This window comes from Tachypleus tridentatus, chromosome 6 (assembly GCF_004210375.1).
Source record: "Tachypleus tridentatus isolate NWPU-2018 chromosome 6, ASM421037v1, whole genome shotgun sequence".
Taxonomy (NCBI): Eukaryota; Metazoa; Arthropoda; class Merostomata; order Xiphosura; family Limulidae; genus Tachypleus; species Tachypleus tridentatus.
In genome coordinates this window covers 54616365-54638154 of record NC_134830.1, presented here as the reverse complement: position 1 = coordinate 54638154, position 21790 = coordinate 54616365, and the positions used below count along the sequence as shown (strand labels likewise).

The 21790-nt window shown below is 35.3% G+C and overlaps 1 protein-coding gene across 3 annotated transcripts in view; it reads left to right on the top strand.

The window, feature by feature from the left end:
* The window catches only part of LOC143252547 (formimidoyltransferase-cyclodeaminase-like), an 81814-nt gene that overhangs the window by 46236 nt on the left and 13788 nt on the right, over positions 1-21790 (top strand). For 2 of the 3 annotated variants that reach the window (XM_076504867.1, XM_076504864.1), the window contains exons 6-11: positions 9869-9988; positions 10721-10870; positions 13042-13230; positions 14683-14844; positions 16222-16265; positions 20373-20511. In XM_076504867.1, the coding sequence (XP_076360982.1) occupies positions 9869-9988; positions 10721-10870; positions 13042-13230; positions 14683-14844; positions 16222-16265; positions 20373-20511 (804 nt within the window). The remainder of the gene's footprint in view (positions 1-9868; positions 9989-10720; positions 10871-13041; positions 13231-14682; positions 14845-16221; positions 16266-20372; positions 20512-21790) is intronic. The other variant, XM_076504865.1, reaches the window with a different exon arrangement.

Sequence of the window (21790 nt, the reverse complement as noted above, 5' to 3'; positions counted from 1 at the left end):
TGGGTAAATTTGAAAATTTCATTACCCAGGTCACAAAAGCAAAGTTTTTGAAGAGAAAAATCTGTCTATTTCCATTTACTTTAAGTGTAAGCAATTAGGAAATAACACTTTCTTCCCAGGAACAAGAGAAAGTAAAAATTTTGTTACATAGTGTTATTAGAGGTCCTTTCATCAGAATTTGTCATCCAGTTCACAGTTCTACCACTATTATCTCCCTAAACTGCAGTATTTCCATTATTCTCTCACATCTTAAAATTTCAGAACGTTTTTTCATGATGGAGTCTTTTTCACAGTTTGCAATGGAGTTTTTTGCCAGAACTGTGGAGGACTAAGATCTGCACATTTCCTTAGCAGAGTTATTTTGCCACTATCTACGTTTTTATAAATGAGGATCTGATGCTGTAGTTTTGAGATAACCCTTCAGACTAGTATTGGCTGCATGTGTGTTCTGCTAAATTGTATCAATCTCTTCTTGTTACTTCCATTCCCTGGACCCATGCACACACCATTCAATTAACATCTGGCTGCTCCTGGCACTATCTTATCAATTGGTGAAATATTATACCCGAATGTTACTTTCTGAATCTCCTAAGAGAGTATTTCTTATTAGAACTAAAACATCGTTTTTCACTGTAACACATTACACTGGGGAACACTCATTTTGTTGCATTTAAAAAAAGACCTTTCTATAGTCAGTTTTAGTGCGTTGATTTCAAATCTGAAGTCGGTTTTTGTCTGCAAGCTACAGATTTTATGCAATTTGAAATTTGTATTTATTTTTTAATTTTTCGTTATTATAGGAAATTATAGGAATAGCTTATCAATTTGTTTGTGTATTTTATTCAGGAAGGAATTTGCGTTTGTACACTTCATCTGGACAATCTCGTTTAATGTTCCAGCAGTAGTCAGCCATCATACTTTTGTCCCAGCGCCCTTGGTTGCGTTCTTCCATGACCTTTAGGTCTTGGTGGAATCGTTCTCCTTGTTCGTCACTCACAGCCCACAGGTTGTCAGGGAACTTATCAAGGTGGCTGTTCAAAAATGAAGCTTGATGCTCATGTTGCACCCGAGATCACGGCGAGGAGCATTCTGTTCACAAGTTCACTGTAGTTCTCCGCCTTATTGTTTCCAAGGAAGTTCTGAACGACTGCCACAAGGATAACCATGCTGCCTTTTCTAAAGCGGTCATCTTAGCAACAAACTGATCATCACGAATTAGGGTTCAATCTGTGGGCCATCAAACACGCCTGCTTTGATCTTCTCAAATGATAACCCTGGTAAAGCTGTGATGATGTGTTGGAAACATTCACCTTCGGTTTCCAGTGCCTTGACAAATTGCTTCATCAAACCTAATTTGATGTGAAGAGGAGGAAAGATGATCTTATCTCTGCTTACAATTTGGTCTTGTATGATATTTGGCATGCCTGCTTCAAGGGTGTAACAAATAGGCCAGTCCTTCTGGACCCAATGTCTGTCTCGTGCTCGGCTGTCCCACATACAGAAGAAACATGGAAACTTGGTGAAACCTTTCTGTTGTCCAAGAAGAAAGTTGACCATCTTTAAGTCTACACAAATGATCCAATTGTGCTCATGATATTTTAATAAGTCCATGACCATTCTCATATCATCAGTCTTCCCGCAAATGCACTGAGTGACCGACAGGTACTGCTCCATAAACATTCCCATTATGTAAAAGAACACACTTTAGACTGCGTTTTGAACTGTCTGAAAAGAGTCTCCATTCAGCAGGACTATAGTAAGGTACACCCAGTTCTTTGAGAAGCCCTTGGATGTCATGGCAGTAAACAAACTGTCTGTCTTCTGAAAAGAAGGTCACAAAAAGCTGGTCACGCTTTCTGAAATATGATACTTTAACAGAGTGATCAACAAGATTTCTGCCTTGTAATCTTGATGCCAAAAGTTCTGCTGCTTTCTTTGAAAGACCTAAATCCCGCACTAAATCATTCAGTTTAGCCTGGGAAGAGGCTTGGGGCGGGAAAGGTTCAGTGTCTGAAGAACAGTTCTCTGATTGTGTACACTTTTCTGACAATTCACTGTCACAACTGTCTTGTTCGCTTGTATCATGTCCAATGTCTTTATCGTCCAATGAAGGCAAGCCTTTGAAAACTGGAACAGGAACTTCTTCAGAGTGCAGAGCAGGCCGAATAGCTGAGGGAATGTTCGGATAATGTAATCTTATGTCGGTTTTTCTTCCCAACACCCGTTGTGTTTACCATGCAGAAATAACAGTCAGTTACATGGTTGATGAGTTCGCGCCAAATCATTGGAACACCAAAAGGCAGACCATTGCGTTTTCCTTTGGTCCAGTCTCGAAGCATTTCCTCACAATTGTGGCACACAACATGAGGAGCCCATTGCTTGTCTTGATCACCAAGATGAACTTCAAAATATGCCTTGTAGGCACGCTTGATGAACGAGGATATGTTACGTCTCTGACGATTGAGTGTGAAGCATCCACATATGTAGCAGAAGGCATCAGGCTTGTTTCTGCAATGATATCTATTTTTGGAAGCCATGTTTGATCTGAAACAAAAGAAGAATGATCAAAATATTAGAAGCTCTCTATATATATGGACGTGAAAATGCTTATACATGGTTTACGCAAGTTCACATTTGTACAATTTCATTAACCTCAAATTGCATACAAACTAGAGCTTGTAGAGAAAAACTAATTTCAGATTTGAAATCAACGCCTAAAACTCCTTCAGAATCAGTTAAAATATCCCATGCAACTCAAAGTTACTGAAAAAGTGTTTTCCAGTGTTATATGAACACATATCTCGGTCAGACTCGACCAATTACCAACCAGCTCCACGCTGTGGAACAAGCAGTCTCTTTCTTATTCATATCTCCTTCTCATGTGGTTCTTTCTGTTTTGGAGGTACAAGCATCACTCTGACCCCTCATTACTTTTAGGATATGTGTACATGAGATCCCTTCAGTGATTTATGCACAAGCAATGGATCATGAACAGTGATCCACCGATTTCTTTCTTCAGGGTCAACATCTTTGATCTCAAACAGTGGTTTGACCAGAACAATACTACAATTGGTGTTCCTCTGCTGCTATCTTGTCCAGAGCTGCATATTTTCATGGAGGCCTCACTTCAGAATGGGTATCTCACAACAGTTAAGAATTACCTGACCTGTGGATGAATGACAAATCTTTCCTTTACATCAAAGTTGTAGTACTTCTTGCTCTTCATAGGACAGTGTCTCAAGGTTAAGGATTATTGAGGGGCAAAGTTGTTGTGTTTCAATCAAACAATTTTATGTTTACGATTCACGCCTCTGTTTTTTAAATTTGGACATTCTATATTGGGCTCATTCCTATCATATTGTCCTACTAACTTGCTATGTTTTTGTATTGATGAATTTAGTGGTGGATCAATTGTCTCAAATGTACCACATCTTCCCAACAGAATGAATTCTTCATTGAGAGTTTTTCTGTTGGATTTGCTCTCAGTTCAGGGCACTGATGAACAATGCATTTTACCCTAATTGGACTTTTTAACTACCAGAAACCTGCTAGTACAGCGGTAAATCTACAGATTCACAATGCTAAAATCATGGGTTCCATTCCTCTCAGTGGGCTCAGCAGATAGCCCAATGTGGCTTTGCTATAAGAAAACACACAACTATCAGAATCTTAGTCACTGACAATAGATGCATTAGTCAGGACTGGACAGAATTTCACCTGTTTGCCTGTTACCCTGAGACCTGGCATTTATTTTTCATCTCCTGATTAAGTTTTGTTGGTAGCCCTGGATTAGCCAGCTCAGCTTTAGTTTGTGGTTCTGCAGTATCTGTAGGAGTGCCTACCTCTTCCACTTCCTCTTAGACCATCTCTCTTGAGGCAGCCACAGTTCGACACCCATCCATTCTGAAACTCAAGCTTCGTGTGTGGAGGTTATAAAGTCCTTTGCATGGCATTGGGGTTTAACTTCTAAGGTTGCTATGCACCTGTCTCAGTCTTTGTTTTCATGCAATTAATATTTATCAGCAGAAATGGCATACATATCGAGACTGTTATATTGCAAGGAGGTTGAACCAAATTTGCTCAGATGTACCAATCATAGTTCCTTTTGTACCTGGTTCTTTGACATGGGTTTCACATCTTCTATAATTGCTCAGTATAAGGCAGTCATATTGACTATTTTTAGATATTCAAAGAGAATGAAATTTTTTGATTCCTCAGTGCTCAAAGTTACTTTAAGACATTCATCCTAAACTGTTTCAGTTACTTAAATGGGATATAACAGTAGTTATTACATTCACTTTCTCTACATCTGTTTGAACCTTTAACTTAATATACCATGTATTACCTTCTCATTAACGTTTTTTTTACTACTTCTTGTCTGACATCACTAGTTGGAGTTGTTTGCACTGCACATGCATAGGATGCTTTATCATTCTACCTATGTTCTATACCCAGACAGGTCCTTCTTCCCTATGACACTGACAGCCAGGGAAGTAGATAAATCTTTTTTCACAGTTTCATGTGACTGCTACTTCTCACCTCTGTGAGCAGTTGGATCCACATCAGTTGTCTTGAAGTATTATGTTATGCACATTAAAGCTTTTAAAAGTGCTAGACAGTGGCTTTTTATTCATTATGATTCTTTAGTTACCTGGGATTTATCCCTGAGTACCTAAACAGGGAGGGTAAGAAAATTAATCCAAAGCACTTATTCTGATCTCTCTTTGGAGATAAGGAAACTTCTGCAAATTATGTCTTGTTGCAGTGGACAGTTCAACGAGGCCACTAAGGACATTGTGCAGACTGGTGTGTGGACTTTCCCCAGGACTTCTATCTCAAATTATTTGTCTGATATGGCAGTTTCTTCCCTTGGGAGTTTTTATTACCCCCTACCCCTGAAACTATCTGCTAGGTGATAAAGAGGGGTAAGTATTTTTGTTACTAATATCATCCCTTCTTTCCTTTTCAGGGTCTCTTACTAGTTTTTCACTGGATCCCACTCTGTGATTATTGTCTCAGTCACGTGTACTTTTATCAAACCAAATCCACACCAGCAATCCACTAACACAATGTACTTTATCTAGGTTGCAACAGGCTCTGTAGAAATAGTGTTCCATAAGATCATCTAGAGGCAGATTGGGTGGTATTACTGTATTATGCTTGACCATTGCTCATGGACTTCCATGAGTAAAGCATAAGATGATTGTGCTCATCTCTGCCAATTAGTGGATTAAATAAATTGGGATTAGTTCACCTTTAAAAAATTTAGAAAGCTTGATTCATCAATTGCACTTCTTCCAGAGCATAGTTCTTCTAGACTTCCCATTGTGCCTGCCTCCACCTTTCCCCTATTCTACTAGTGGAGCAAAGGAGTCCTTATGCTCCCAGTTTCAAGTCACTGTGGGTGATAGAGGTTATTCCTCTGGTGTTTTCGAATGACATTCAAGTGGATATTTGTTTTCAAAATGTGGTAGGAGTGGCACCAGCCTACTTGTAATATCAGTACAGAATTTATGCTCAGCTGTATGGTTGGGTTGAGAGTGGCCCTTCTCTTTGATCAATATGGGTTGGTTTGGTACATTGTTTGGCAGAGAGTCCATTGTCTTCTTATAATTCTGAGTGCAGAGTGGTCCCATCCTGGATCCTAGGTTGAGGTTTGTTTGTTCTAAGTTCTCCTCATAATTCTGGGACCAAGTGGCATTTATCTTGCCCACATTTTTGGGAAATGAGGATGAGCATTCACAGTTCCAGTCAAGAAGTGTTCTGTTCCCTCAGGTTGAGAATGACATCATTTTGACTGAGCTTGGGGTGTTGCTTACCTTCTTTTGATTCTGGTAGCCTGGAATGCATCAGTCTACAACTACTGGTTGGGATCTACTAAAATGTATCCACTGTGATCCACGTGCTCTAGCCACCAAAGTGGTATTTAGGGGCCACAGCCCTGTAATTCCAACCCTGAGCAGTGGGAATTCAGCTACCTGGTTTGTACCTGACCAGTAGTGATAATCTATCATGTCAAATTCCACCCAAAATGTATGATTTTGGTTCTGGGTGAAGAGCATACCTGTTCTGGGTGTAGAACAATTTCTCCACTAGGATGCTAATTTTTATAGGCAGGACCACAATCTATACAGATGCATTCTGTATGGATAACACTATGTAACAAAATTTTTACTTTTTTTTTGTTCCTGGGCAGAAAGTATTATTTCCCAATTGCTTATGCCTAAAGTAAATGGAAAAGACCTATTTTCCTCTTCAGACTTTGCTTTTGTGACCTGGGTAATGATATTTTCAAATTTACCCATTTTCCAGAACATTCCAGGTAGATTCAGTGCTGAGTAGCTGATAGAGAATTTTCTCAAACTTACAAGAATTTTCAAGAACTTTCTAGAATGTTGTAGAACTTGTGAGAATTTTCAAGAACCTTTTAGAATTTTGTAGAACTTCTATAGTAATATATAGGAGCTCACCACTCACAACTTCAGTTTAGTTCTAGCTGGCTAAGTGAACACACAGACCTATCCAAGGAGGCTTTACCAAGTTTCCCTATTATCTTTGCCTTTGGGACAGCAGGAACACTGCAGCACACTACAACAGGAAGCACTGGCCACAACAGACCGAGTTCTCTGTGGGAAGGCACAGAGTCAAGTGTGAGCCACTAGTGGACCTCCAGAAGGTTTTGTTCTTATCATTGCACATAAAAGTGGGTCTTATGAAACAAGTTATCAAAGCTCTTGCTAAGGAGTCTGCAGCCTTCAAGTACCTTCGAGACTTCTTACCTAAGCTGTCTGAGGCAAAGATCAAAGTTGATGTCTTTGTTGGACTACAAATAAAGAAGATCCTGGAGTGCACAAGAAGCTCAATAGGAATGGAAAACAAGCTTGGGGCAACTTTGTCGCAGTGGTTTGGGGCTTCTTGAGCAATTACAAGGCCGAAAATTATGTGGAACTGGTTGAGGCTCTGGTGAAAAACTATAGCAAAATGGACTGCAGGAAGTCCCCAAATGTCCATATCCTTTGACACTCATCTTAATATATATATTCAAGGAGAACATGGAAGCGTACTCAGAGGATCAAGGCGAGCACTTCCACCAAGATATACTGAACTTTGAATGCCACTACCAAGGAGCATACAACAGAAACATGATAGGAGACTATATTTGGGTGTTGATGTATTAAAGTGATTTACATTACAATTGCAAATCTCGAAAAACTACTCACTTCTAAACATTTTTGTATAACTTTAGTATAAATACATGTAAATCTTGATTCATATCTTGTTTTATTCAGGTCTTGGGTAAATTAAAATGTTCAAATTTGCCCATTTTCACATAGAAAATAGGTTAATTTCTGAATTTCATTATCCAGGTCACAAAAGCAAAGTTTGAAGAGAATAATGGCCATTTTCTGTGCTTTTACAACATAAGCAATTAAGAAATAACATGTACTGTCCAGGAACAAAATTTGTGTTACATAGTGTAATGCTCTCACCAGCCCATCCATCTTATCGATCTTGGATCCCAGCTGTAGTGTGAAAAGAGATGAGTATGTTTCAGAAGGTAACTTTCTTAAATCAACAATGTGTTTCTGGTAATAGCTCATCTCACACCCTTCTTCCCCAGTAAGATGTGTTAGAGACTGTGACTTTGACAGTCTTGAAAAAAGTTATTATCTGAAGGAGGTGCTTATATATTGTACCAAGATAGAGAGCTCATTGATGTAGGTGGAGTGTGTTAACAGACACATATCATCAGGAAACATTAAGTGGTGAATAAAAGACTGGAGCAAGCTAAATAAAGCAGATGCTTAGATGAACAAAGATGAAACCCTATCAAGTAATAGTTGTAATGTGAGAGGAAGTAAGTATTATTGGAAATACATTTTTGATTTAAGAAAATGCTAACGTACATTTACGCAAGTTTAGGAAATTAATTGGAAGTTTTGTTTTCTCATTTTACTTTGTTTTTTGTATTTTATGCTCTCTCAATTTGAGTTTTTCATTTTGTTTATGTTGTTACTATAAAGATATGTTATCCATAAATTGTTTTTATATGATCATAAACACACATGGAGATAGCAAGAAATGCACAATAATAGTGTTCAAACTTTGGCATAACCATATAATTCCAGCCTTTGAACACCTAGACAGCTGCAGTGTTGTCTGTAGGCACCTCTTGTTTTTCTTGAGACAGTTTTCCTCTTATGAAGTTTAAAAGTAACTGAATGATCATACAGGGTGTTTGGAAAGTCACTGTGCAGTTTTGAAAGCAGCAATAACAGCATTCATTTAGTCTATTTCAAGCCAGCAACAGATAGCGGTGTTTAGAAACAAAATAAGAAGGATCCAATCCTGTATTGATGCCTATGGGGGTCACTTTCAACATTGTTTATAATTGTCTTTCTCTTTCATATACTCTTCAAAAAAAGAAACGCAAAAGGCAAAATTTAAGACATATTGTTAACAAGTTTATTCTGGTTAGTTCTGTATGACATGTGTGAAACTTTGCACATTCACTGCTGAACATCCAAAGTCTGCAAAGGCGAAGTCCACACTCACTAGGTGAAGTTTAACGTCACTCAACGTCAATAACGAGTATGCCCCCCCCCCGTGAGCATCAATAACTGCTTGGCATCTCCTGCCCATGGAAGCGATGAGATGATGAATCACATCCTGTGGAATGGCTGTCCACTCAACCTGCAAAGCTGCTGCAAGCTGAGGTAGAGTCTACGGTTGAGGTTGTCGCCGTCGCAGACGTCGGTCTAACTCGTCCAAAAGATGTTCGATGGGGTTTAAATCTGGTGATCTGGAGGGCCAGGGAAGAACGTTGATGTTGTGGTGTCTAAAGAAGACAGTGGTGAGTCGCGCTGTGTGAGGACTGGCGTTGTCATGTTGAAAAACGTCGTTGACGTTCACCATGATGGGTTACACATGGGGCCTAAGAATCTCGTCAATGGTTGCGTACGGTCTGATCGGAAATCCTACGCAGTCCTGGTATGGTTGAGGCAGTAGACGTCGCAGTGGTGGTCCTATCCTGAAGGTGACGTAACCGGATGTAGCGATCTTGTGCGGGTGTGGTCACACGAGGTCTGCCAGATCGTGGACGGTCATGAGTTATTCCATGTTGTTGGTGATGATTCCATAGCCTTGTGATGGTGCTTGGGTGGACATTCAAAACTCTGGCAACATCTGATCAAGATTCGTCTGCTTCCAACCGACCAATGGCGTTGTTGCGTTGTGCTACAGTCAGTCTTGGCATAACTGTATTGCGTGTCGGTGGCTTAACACTGAGCTATGGAAACCGAGAAGCCGTCACTTTTATAGGGATTTTGCACATGTTGCACTTGCAGAACATGCAGGTCTCTCAAACAAATTTATTGGACACGAATGCGTTTTGGTGAAAAATCCGATGTTTTCCTCCGTTTTCAAAGTGCACAACTTTTATTGTCATTTTGGTCTGACAATCATTGTTACACATGTAACATCACATACTCTGAGTATGTAATGTTATTACATATATTTCTCTTTAAAATAACAAAAAATATCCCTTTTGCATTTCTTTTTTGAAAAGTATATTTACCTCCTCTATTCTAAATTAAAACATGTCTGTTAATAAATATGTAAGTGCACAGTGACTTTCCGAACACCCTGTATTATACATAAGCAAAACTTGTATAGTGTTGCGAGCTGCATGATTAGATCTCAGAGAGATATAATTAAAACAATGTTAACTCAATTTTTTCAACCATAAGTTTCGACATGTTTTGAATAATGAAAAATTTTCTAACAATACCATTTGCAACTCATGAGGTATGTGTTTATATCAAATGTTTGAAATGTTAAATACATATTTGTTTCCTTTTTTCAATAGCCAGGTTGCCTCAGGAATTGTCATGGTATTGGTTGGTGGCTAGATGAAGCCAGCTTGGCTCAGGTATCCCTGAACCTCACAGATCATGATATTACTCCCATTCATACTGTGTATGAAGAGGTAATTTAACTCACTATTAGTTGATGTTTGTAGAAATAGTGACTTCCTCAAAAAATAGTAGATTGGGCATGGCCAGATGGCTAGGGTGCTTGGCTTGCAATCTGAGGGTTGCGAGTTTAAATCTGTTACACCAAACTTGCTCATATTTTAACCATGGGGCATCATAATATGATAGCCAATCCCAAAGTTTGTTGGTAAAAGAGTAGCCCAAGAGTTGACAGTGGGTGGTGATGACCAGTGCCTTCCGTCTAGTTTAACACTACTAAATTAGGGATGGTTAGCACTGACAATTCTCACGTAGCTTCACATGAAATTTAAAACAATCAAGTAATCAGAATAGCTTGATGTAAATATTTATTTTATTTAGAGGTCATCTGGTATAACTGTCATTACCAAATAGTCCTAACACAGACTTATTTTTAATGGGAAGTATTCATTCTGTTTGTTTTTGTTTCCGGTTTCTTTATTTAGATGTAAATACATGCTAGAAAATCTAAAAATTTTCTCATAAAAAGTATTCTGAGGCACATATGCCATAACTTTGGTAGTACACCTGTGATCATTTGCCACGAATGAAGAAACACGTAGTACTTACAATATAATACAAAATTATTATTTGGGAGCCAGGTGGCTTTATGCATTTGTAACACTCTTGTTATCCCAATTATATTTCATTTACTGTTTTTAGTAAATACTGAACAAGTATTTATAATTATGGATCCATATTTGTAGGTTTGCAAGCATGCTCAAGACCTAAGAATACCAGTTACGGGTTCTCAAATTGTCGGTTTAGTTCCATTGCGTGCTATGCTTCAAACAGCAGAATACTACATTAAAAAAGAAAACCTCTTCTTATTGGAAGAAGACCAAAAAATTCACCTTGTATGTATATCAGATGAATTGTTTAGTAAGTGTTCAGTTGTTAGTTTTACTGTAACCACGATAGTTTTCTCAGAACTACCAGAAGAAATCTTCAGTTAATTAAAAGTTTCTTGTTTTTAATGTGTGAAACTACTTAAGAGAAATATGATTGTTTTATTTAATGTGTATGTCCAATTTTGTATTTAGGTTAATATACTTATTTAAATGCCCCCCAGTAGCACAGTTGTATGTCTGCAGACTTAACACTAGAAATCTAATTTTGATACCTTTGGTGGACAGAACACAGTAAGGCCATTGTGTGTAGCTTTGTGCTTAACTTCAAACAAATAAATCACATTTAAATATGTACTAGAGTTTCCTTTTTTTCCCCCTTTTCTTAGTCATTAAATGGTGTTATTTTATGAAGGTGTGTTTTTCTTATACCTGTGTACATAAATTTATTGTTGCTATTAGTTTTTATTCGTTAGATTTGTAAACACAGATTACACTATGTAACAAAATTTTTTTATTCTTTTTTTATTCCTGGAGAGAAAGTGTTATTCCCTAATTGTTTATGTCTAAAGTAAATAGAAAAGACCTATTTTTTCTCTTCAAACTTTGCTTTTGTGACTTGGGTAATGAAATTTTCAAATTTACCCATTTTCCAGAACATTCCAGGTAGATTCAATGCCAAGTAGCTGATAGAGAATTTTCTCGAGCTTACAAGAATTTTCTAGAACTTTCCACATATATATATACAGGGGCTAAGCACTCATCACTTCAGTTTAGTTCTAGCTGCCAAGTGAATACATAGACCTATCTGATGTTATCAGAGATAGCATCAAGAAGCTGCAAGCATTCTCCAGATGCATTATGCTATGTATGTGGCCAATTTATCAAGACAAGAGCAAAAAGGTGTTCTGTGATAGCATCTGCTAAAATTTGTGAAGTCTACAAGGCATGTTTCAGAATTTTCTAAAATAACTATCCATCTCTTTCCTTGGCTCATTAAGTGCACCTTAAAGAGGAATACAACAGTGTCAAGACCTTGCTAGAAGCCTTGAAGTATAATTAGTATGGTTGGAAAGTTATTGGAGACTTCAAAATGGTGGCATTCCTGATGGGTCTCCAAGGAGGATTTACCAAGTTTCCCTGTTATCTTTGCCTTTAGGACAGCAGGGACACCGCAGCGCACTACAACAGGAACCACTAGCCGCAACGGATTGAGTTCCCTGTGGGGAGGCACAGTGTCAAGTGTGAGCCACGAGTGGACCTCCAGAAGGTGTTGTTCTGACCATTGCACATAAAATTGAGTCTTATGAAATAATTTGTCACAGCTCTTGATAAGGAGCCTGCAGCCTTCAAGTACCTTCGAGACTTCTTACCTAAGCTGACTGAGGCAAAGGTCAAAGCTGGTGTCTTCGTTGGACCACAAATAAAGAAGATCCTGGAGTGCACAGAATTCCCCAAGAAGCTCAGTAGGAAGGGAAAAAAAGCTTGGGGCAGCTTTGTTGCAGTGGTTTAGAGCTTCTTGGGCAATCACAAGGTCTAAAAAAACATGTAACTGGTTGAGGCTCTGGTGAAGAACTATGGCAAAATGAGCTGCAGGATGTCCCCGAAAGTCCATATCCTTTGACACTCATCTTGATAAATTCAAGGAAAACATGGGAGCATACTCCAAGGAGCAAGGCAAGCACTTCCACCAGGATGTACTGGACTTTGAACACTATTACCAAGGAGCATATAATGAAAACATGATGGGAGACTATATTTGAGGGCTGATACATGAAAGTGATTTACATTACAGTTGCAAATCTCTAAAAACTACTCACTTCTAAACACTTTTGTATAACTTTAATATAAATACATGTAAATCTTGATTCATGTGTTGTTTTATTCAGACCTTATGTAAATGTAAATGTGCAAATTTGCCCATTTTTACATAGAAAATAGGATAATTTCTAAATTTCAGTATCCAGGTCACAAAAGCAAAGTATGAAGGGAATAACGGCCATTTTCTGTACTTTTACAAAAGCAATTAAGAAATAACACATGCTATCCAGAAACAAAATTTGTGTTACATAGTGTTATTTTAAAAGATTTTATTGAATTATTAATTTATTTTTATGTAACAGTGTTACTAGATTAGAAATACTTCATTTTAAAGAAATTCACAATTTTGTAAATTTTAGGCAGTCAACAGACTTGGTCTAAACTCGTTAGGCCATTTTAACCCAAAAGAAAAAATAATTGAATATAGGCTTCCTGACCAACGTGTTGGCCCTCTGGCCAAGAAAACTGTACAAGACTTTATTAGAGCAGTTACAGCACGAACACCTGCCCCAGGAGGTGGATCGGTAGCTGCTGCTGTTGCTGCTATGGTATGTAGTTGTATTTATAAAACTTGTATAATATTTTAAGTTTTCATTTGTATATCCATAAAAATAATAGGTTAATCTTGTAAATTTTGGCTATTATGTAATATGGAATTCTATTAGCATATTACTTCTGGGTTAATATTCAAGAACAAAATAACTTCATCAGATTTCTCAGTTTCTATGTTGTGCATATCTCTACCATGAGGTGTTGATCGCATTTGGATCTCAAAAACACAAAAATGTACCTGTGTTTCTATTGTTATCAATGGACGTAGATCATTTTAGTAGGACAGAGAGGAGTAATATTATGCGTGTGCCCCCTAAGTTACAGAGCAAAAGTGTATGAAAAATCAGTTCCCATGTTAATAGAATGATTTTCTTGGATCTGCCAAACCTTGGATAATGACTAATTACCAAAAACTAATTACTTTTGAGTTGTATCGTAGTCCAAATGTATACCAACTTGTGTGTTAAATCCATTCACCTGTTTTCAAAAAATATTGCTGACAAACATATAAACAAACACAGATATAAAAAATAAGGTTTTATTCCTTCCAGGTATAGTGGTAAGCCACAACAGCTGAAAAGCTACATGTCTTTTAGCTCTGTGTGGCTTCTTAGATAAGTCTGCTAGAAATATACATTGAACAAAGCCAACTTATTCCTGACGACACTGCTGCATATGTGGATTTCTTCTTTGCATTAATTAAATTAACAGTTATGAATTTATTAAAATTGAACTAATCCCACATTGTTGTATTGAAGTAAACCATAAAAATGTTGAACCACATTTGACAAGTAATTAGTTTCTAACAAAAGAGAGAGAATCACTTATCCTTGTGGACAGTTACTTTTTAATACATACCACTTTCACCTACACAGACAAGTTCTTCACCAGCTAAGTTAATGTAATTTCAGTAGTTGTTCAACTTAAATGAAAGTGTTGTGCTACATGAAATGAGAGCACAGTTGCTTACACACACAAAGAATTTAGTAACAAGAAGTTAGGGATGAGCTTGTAATTGTAATAAAAAAGTTACTTGTCTCTGATAACTCATTCTGTAAAGTAATGGTAGAGTATAGAGAGTAATGGTTATTAAGCTTTTGGTTTGTATTAAAATTGACTCAATGAATAAACTATACAGACCATTTTCTGTAAAAAAAAATAAATAAATAAAATAAAATTAAAAAAAAATGTTTAAAATTAAATATTTCACTGGTTTGGTTGTATTGGCCTCAGACAAAATACTGACTTGAAATTTATTTTTCTAAAAACAGAATTCCAGATTTTGTTCTGTTAGGTGATTTTTTTTTTGCCATTCAGCTAATTAATTTTGTGCCTTGCAGTACCATCTGTGTGTGAATAAGAGTAGCTAAGAAACTAGGTTAGTGACACATTAATATTTGGAAGACACCTATATTTTTGCATTTAATAAGTTGTGATTTAACATTCAGGGTTCTGCCCTAGGAGCAATGGTAGGCCAAATGACTTATGGTAAGAGACAGTGGGAGATTTATGATGGCCATATGAGAAAACTTATTCCTGTTCTTCACAATACTATGAAAGAACTGATTACTCTCATTGATGCTGATACAACAGCTTTCAATGACTATATGGTGAGTGTTTCTTCTGTGGCAGAATACATTTATAAATGTTTCGTATTAAACTCAGCCTGACTTAACATGTCTTGTTTGGAAGACAGTATTTATATACCTGAGTTTAATGTTCATAAAGTTTTTTAATTTTTTATTATATCAGATGATAATTATAAATTTTCCTTAGAGATACAAAATGTTAAACACCACTGTCTTCTTCCCTTTATTTTTCTTTTATGTGTTGATTAGTAGTAAGATTAATTAGTTCTTCCATTGGACACTTTATTATTTTGTATCAGGATTCCTGCAGAGCCTTTAAGTCAATAATTGGTTTTCATACTTTTAAGACCTTTGAAGTCTTAAGGTTTTTTTAGGTTTTAAAATATCTGAAATCAATCAGAGGCTAAAACAACATGTTTACCGTTTAAGTGTACATACAAGTGTAACAAAACACACCATGTTTAAAGACAAAAACTGCACATTGTTAAACACATTGGTGTTGATAGTAAATATAATTAAAAATTGAATAAGTAACTTGTACAGGGTATTTGAACAATAAGGATGGTTTTAAAAAGTCTTAAGTTTGGTCAGTTGAAGACTACAGGAACTGTGTGTGTTATGTTGTAGAGCAGTAGAACCATAAGTTCTGTTCTAGAATGATTTACTTTTTGAATTACTGTAAACATTTACAAAGGTCATTCATAACAGCCTAACTTATAACACGAGGCAGTTTATCTACATAAGGAATGATAGTATAGAACTTTATCATATACATCTTTACAATCAAAAGGAGTATTTAAAAAAACTGGTGAACAAACTGATTTCCATCTTTAAATTGAGACAGCACATTTTCATTTTCTGTACGCACTCTACTGTAGAATTTTATTATCCAATAACATCACTTTTGCAACATGTTAGATGTTCTGAGTTATTGGAATAACTTATAGGTTCCTTTTTCTGATCCAAACAGAACTAAATGAACATTTATTTATGCAACAAAGTACTATTTCAGTCTTAGAGCCACTGGTATTATGTATTATTTCAGCTGACTTCTTAATTGTAACCCCCACATAATATCACATTGGACTACCCTTCATATTTTGATGTGCAGTTCTCTGTTTTTTGTTGTTTTTTTACTACTAAAATGACTGGAGTTAGAAAATATTCCATATTTCAGTGTGTAGTGTTTGCTCTCTGTACTGCTATTATTAATAGTTGGGTCACCTTTCAGTATTGATTGTGCAGTGTCTGTAATTATGTATGGAGTTGTGGCTGGTGTTTTATTGTTTATATTTTTTTTAAGTATGTATGTACATATGTGTTCCAAGTTATTGTCATAACCACAGGTATTAAGTTGTCAGACATGCAAGTTTCTTTTTTTAATTATTATTCACATAGGCAGCTATGAAATTGCCCACAAACACTCCTGAAGAAATAGCAATGTAAGTACTTGTCTATTTTTCTTACATTAAGTTCAATTAATGATTGGTGTCTGTTTGGGTCAGGCATGGCCTGGTGGTTAGAGCACATGACTTTCAACCTGAAGGTCAGGATTTCAAATTCCCATCAACAAAAATGCTTGTCCTGTGTAGTTACCATGTGGGTATGAACATTCATGGATTTCAAAAACTATCAGCTAACCAAAATGATTTGGGATTAAGGTTGTTGCAGAGAAGAAGAAATATTGTTAGTGCCAGTGTATTAGCAAGAACAAATTTACAAAATATCTGATTATTGAGTGTATGTTATTGCAGGTTTTTGACAGCATTTGCAGGGATCTAAACAGGCACATACTTTGAACAAAATATTTACTTGCTAGCATATTGTGTGATAAACACAAATAGACACTAATGTTCTGTAAGTGGCTTGTGACATGATATATAGTAACTGTAATATCGGTGTGGAAAAATGCTTTCACAGATTTTTTATATCAAATCTAGTACTTTCATTTAACAGTTTATAAAAATAAGAAATTCTTTATGGCCACAACGAGGAAAGATCAGATCAAAATGTCAAAAAAGTTAGTTAGGTGCCCAAATCTATTATGTACAAAACATTTATGAAAATGTGAATATTCTGTGAAAAATTATTGGATAATCCTCATACAGTTCTTCTTCCAATCCAACACCTCCATTTTAATTGAAAAATCCCATTTTTTCCCTTCATAGTAATGTCAAATAGAAATCTTTTGACAATCTCGTTTTAACTGTTGTCCTGTGAAATGCTACCTTATTAAAATGGATTATATGAAAATAATGTTGATTAGAAGATTGATAATACCTTTAAAAGAGAAACTAATTTTATGACCACATTATGTTTTTCAATCTCTTGTAATTTTTTTTCTTTCTCTGTGAGAACCTTCCATTGAAAGTTGCATCATTTTAAGAGAACTGCATACAGAAATACCAGCTCATCTTGTACAGTCTAGATTGGGTGCTTAATTTGGGAAGTGTTTCTTCAATTGTTTGATTTCAAAAATGAGTATGTTCCTAAAGAAAATAGAGAACTTGTTGCTTAAAAAGTCCAGAGTGAGAGTCTTGAGGGTTCATGGTTTCCATCCCATTCATGCTAATTCTTTGAGACAGTATGTTAACCAAATCCCATCATTCAGTCACACAAAATCCTTTGTCCCACAATGGCTCAATGATGTGTCAGTAGAATTACAATGCTAAAAACTGGTTTAGAATATCTATGGTGGTCACAGCACATAACAGCCTATTATGTAGCTTTGTGCTTAATTACAAACAAACAGTCAGACATGAGAAGCCCAAGGGATGGAGGTGGTGGTTATTGATGAATGGCTTTTCCATGATCTGTCATTTCAAAATTAGCAATCACTATGTGCAGAAATTTTAAAGTAATTAAAAAACATAGCTCTTAAGCAAGCTGTAAATTCTGTTAAGTGACTTTGACAAATCAAGCTTCACCAGGCACTATATACCAATTGTGAAAACCTGATATATATTTTGTGTCAAGTAATGTACAGTCTAACATATTAAATCTATAGTGGAGTCAGAGAAACCCAAGCTTTTTTTTTTCCTTCTTAAAGTTTTAAGTTGTTATATAATAAAGAAATGAATCTATCTATATTCTTTAATAGCTGTTTGTTTTATCCTTATATTGAATTAATATTTCAATAACAAAAATAGTATGTCAGCAAGATATACATGCTATATAATTAATAATTTTTAAGTATAAAATGAAACCTTTAAATATGGCTACAAAAATTTCTTACAATAGTTATATTTTAATTGTATTTTGTTAAAAACTTGAATTTATATTAAATAAGATCATTTATATATTTGTTTAAAGTCTGTATGTATTGTTGTTATCATTATATCAATATATTTCTACTTAATATCATACTAAACATCTGATTAAAAAAAGAAATTACTGTTTTCCAGTCTCTACAAAATTTTAGTAGTAAATATATTTAGGTTCTCATACCACATATCCTACAAATGGTAGTGCATTAAGAAGTAAGATATTGTTTTCATCTATTATCCTACATTTGTGAAAAATGTATAAAATAATGGGATAGTCATTTGCATTTTAATTTTAAATTATTTTACAATTATTTTCTCTCTGTCTATGATCTGCCTTAAAATCTATGTACATTGTATTTTTGTTAGGTTCTAAAAATATTTTTTGTCAGCAAAATTTGTATCACTCTAATAATTACAAATTTTACAATATTTGCATTAACCCTTAAACAGCGAGAATGTTGTTGATAGCACCATCAATTAATGATGGTTGCCATGTTAAATAAAGACAAAGAAAGTTGTTTAAGTTTTGCATCAAAAATTACATTTTATTCTTCTAAACTTACTTGTGATTGAATAGTTTTCAGTAAAACATTATCTTTTGTCCACATTTGCTTCATCTCACCAACAATATTCGTACTGTTTCCTATGATGTTATGGGCAGGAATACTTTGTGCAATATCAAAGTTGTCCTATGGTGTTAAAAGCAGGAATATTTCATACTATATCCATACTGTTTCCAATGGTGGTATGGACAGGAATATTTCACAAGAACTTGCAAACTTCACCATATGGTAGTTTGACTGAAATATAACGTAATCTATTGTTAAATGAGTATAGCTTGATGAGAATACCTCATGGTGGAAAGATCGAAGGTCACATCATGAACAAAGTCATGCATTGTAGAATATGCTCAAATATTGCTACAATTAGTAGTTAATAAATATGAATATTAAAACTTTTTTGTTTTGTAGAAAAGGTGATTCCATTTTCTGAAAATGAATCTCAAGAAATGAAAAAAATAAAACCAAGTCTAACACTGTCACCCATGGCATTGTAAGCTCAATTTATACCAGGTTAATTTTCATGCAGGGATATTTTGTATTATAAACCTTGAATCTTACAAATAACTGCCTTCTAGATGAAGATCATGGTATGAAGTTGGCTGAAATCATTGACCCTATTGAAACTTTTAGCAAAAAATGTTTTCTTTCTGCTTATAGATATTGTGTTAAGACTTCCACTAATGTAATTCTCCATTGTGGAAGCCAATAAATGATTACACTCATAGATTTTCTTATTATTGGTTAATATTTCACATGTTCTTGTATATTACAAATTATTAAATACATTTTTTTCTAATTCATATAGTCTATTAAAAGATTAAACTTGTGAAATTTTATATACATTTGTTATTACTTAGGTACTACTTAAATGCTGCATGTTACGAAAAATGGATTGAATCTGGTATTTTAAAAACGTTAAGCTTGTATGTGTTATAATTCAAGGATAAACTTTAGTGATAGTCACTTCATCTCCACACACGCACACACCTCCATCCCTGATCTAATATGCAGAATAATGGTTGTAGCATTGTGTTGCTCATAAAGGTACAAATACAATGCTGAAGTCAAAATAGAACACTTTTGTGTTGAACAAGAGAAGGACAAGTACAAATGGTAGAAATTCTTAAACTGCAGCAAACACCAGTGAAACGACGACAGGACTTGCCCTGCAAGACAAATACAAATTTCTTTTCTCAAAGGTTGCAGTGAAACTGTTGAAAGTACCAGAACTGTATTCACAATATGTACTTTCTAGTTGACCAGTTGGAATGGTCAAATATGTCTATTTCATGTGAGAGTTACCAGGTAGTCGTCTATACACAAGATCAGGTAGGATACAATGTAACTATCATGTGATATAGCACACAAGCTCCCTGATTGGTCAGGCTATAAATGCATTGCACTTTAGATTGAATCTAACACATAACTTCACATTGGATGTTAAAAATTAGAACTTTAAAAACAAAATTGTAAAGGCAAAATATAAACTACAGGAAACTAAGCATGTAGGAGTTGTTTGCTACTTGTATCATATAATTATTATAGGAATTTTTTACATACAGAATGATTTTGTTTTGTTTTTTAATACCAATTCAGCAGATTTTTATAGTTTTCTGTCAGTTTTTTTGAGCAGCATCTGTAACTTTATCTGTCAATATTACTTCAGTAACCTTGTATTCATCTCTCTGTATTATGATAGAACATTAAATATTTGTTCTAGAAGAGAGACAGCTATGGAGGCTGGTTTGAAGAAAGCTATTGAAGTACCAATGAGCCTTGCAAGACATGTCAACAAAGTCTGGGAAGCAGCAAAAGAACTCGCCTCTTTGTCAAATATAGGCACGAAATCAGATTTACAGGTTAGGCTATATTGTATGTTTGTTAAATACCATTTGGCGATAGTAACAGTCTTGTATCATATGATGTTGCTTTGATCTTTTGGAGAAGATTGACGGATGCAACTTTGAAATTGATTCAGAGTTGCTAGGTTAAAGATGTGTAATATAGAATAATTTAGTATACATACATGGTAGTAGGCCTCAAAATTGATAGTAGCTAACTGGCAAACTCCAATGGGATTTGCCAGTTAGCCAATGACCATCCAGGAGCACAGGCATTTTTTTTTTCACCCAGTTGATAATGAAACATAATTCTAAATATGAAGAAAATTTGTAAACAATGGGCAAAATTATTTTTTGTTTGTTTTTTTCCAAAAAGCTAGCTTTGAGATCAATTTTTTCTAAAAACAGAACATGTTACAATAATCTGTGGATAAGCTCTTTCCCAGTAGCTTATTGTGCATTTCTTTTTGCTTACCTTTCAATGAGATTCCCCAAGTTTAAAGGAATGTTTAAATTTTCTTATTATTATTGTTTATTTTATATTACAAAATTAATTTTTAAAAAACATAGATCTGAAACTTGTTATTACATTACAAAACATGTTTTGTAGTTAAAGAATGATTGTTCAGATTCTGACTGCCTTTGTCCATTGCAAGAAATACAGAGCTATTTGGAAGTTAACGTGTGTATGTTTTGCAACTTCTTTGGTATAGGAGTTTGTGTTTCTTTTCCAGTAAAATATATTGTAAGCTTCTTATCTTGTGCATATCTTAACAGTGAGGAATGTCTTAAAAGTATTTACATATTCACTTGTGTCCTCCATGACTGTGGCACCTATGTTCCTCTGAAACATCTTTCACGAGAGGACATATGAAAGACAATACCACTCCTTCATTTGTCCAAATGTATTTTGAGAAAGGAATCAGTCAACATTTACTTCTTGCTGGCCAGAATAATGTTCTTCAATAAAAGAAAGAAGGAGGTCTCTTATCTCCTGTTCTTTGTATCTCTACCTGTGATTTCAGTAGCCTGTTGTGGAAACATTGTTCCTTGTGGTCTGGCTTATTTAGGACATCTTCATTACCTCCTTAATCTCTAGGGTGTTTTTCACTTTCACTTGCCAGTCACTATTAATTGATAGATCCGTTGTAATGTTTTCTAAGGTGATCTGATTCTGTAATTTACCATAAACCTGAATTTAGCACATTTCAAGGACAAGATTGTGATGAAAGGTATGGATAACAAACCACATTATTTCCACAGTTTGAATACTTGAAAGATTCCATTTTACAAGGGT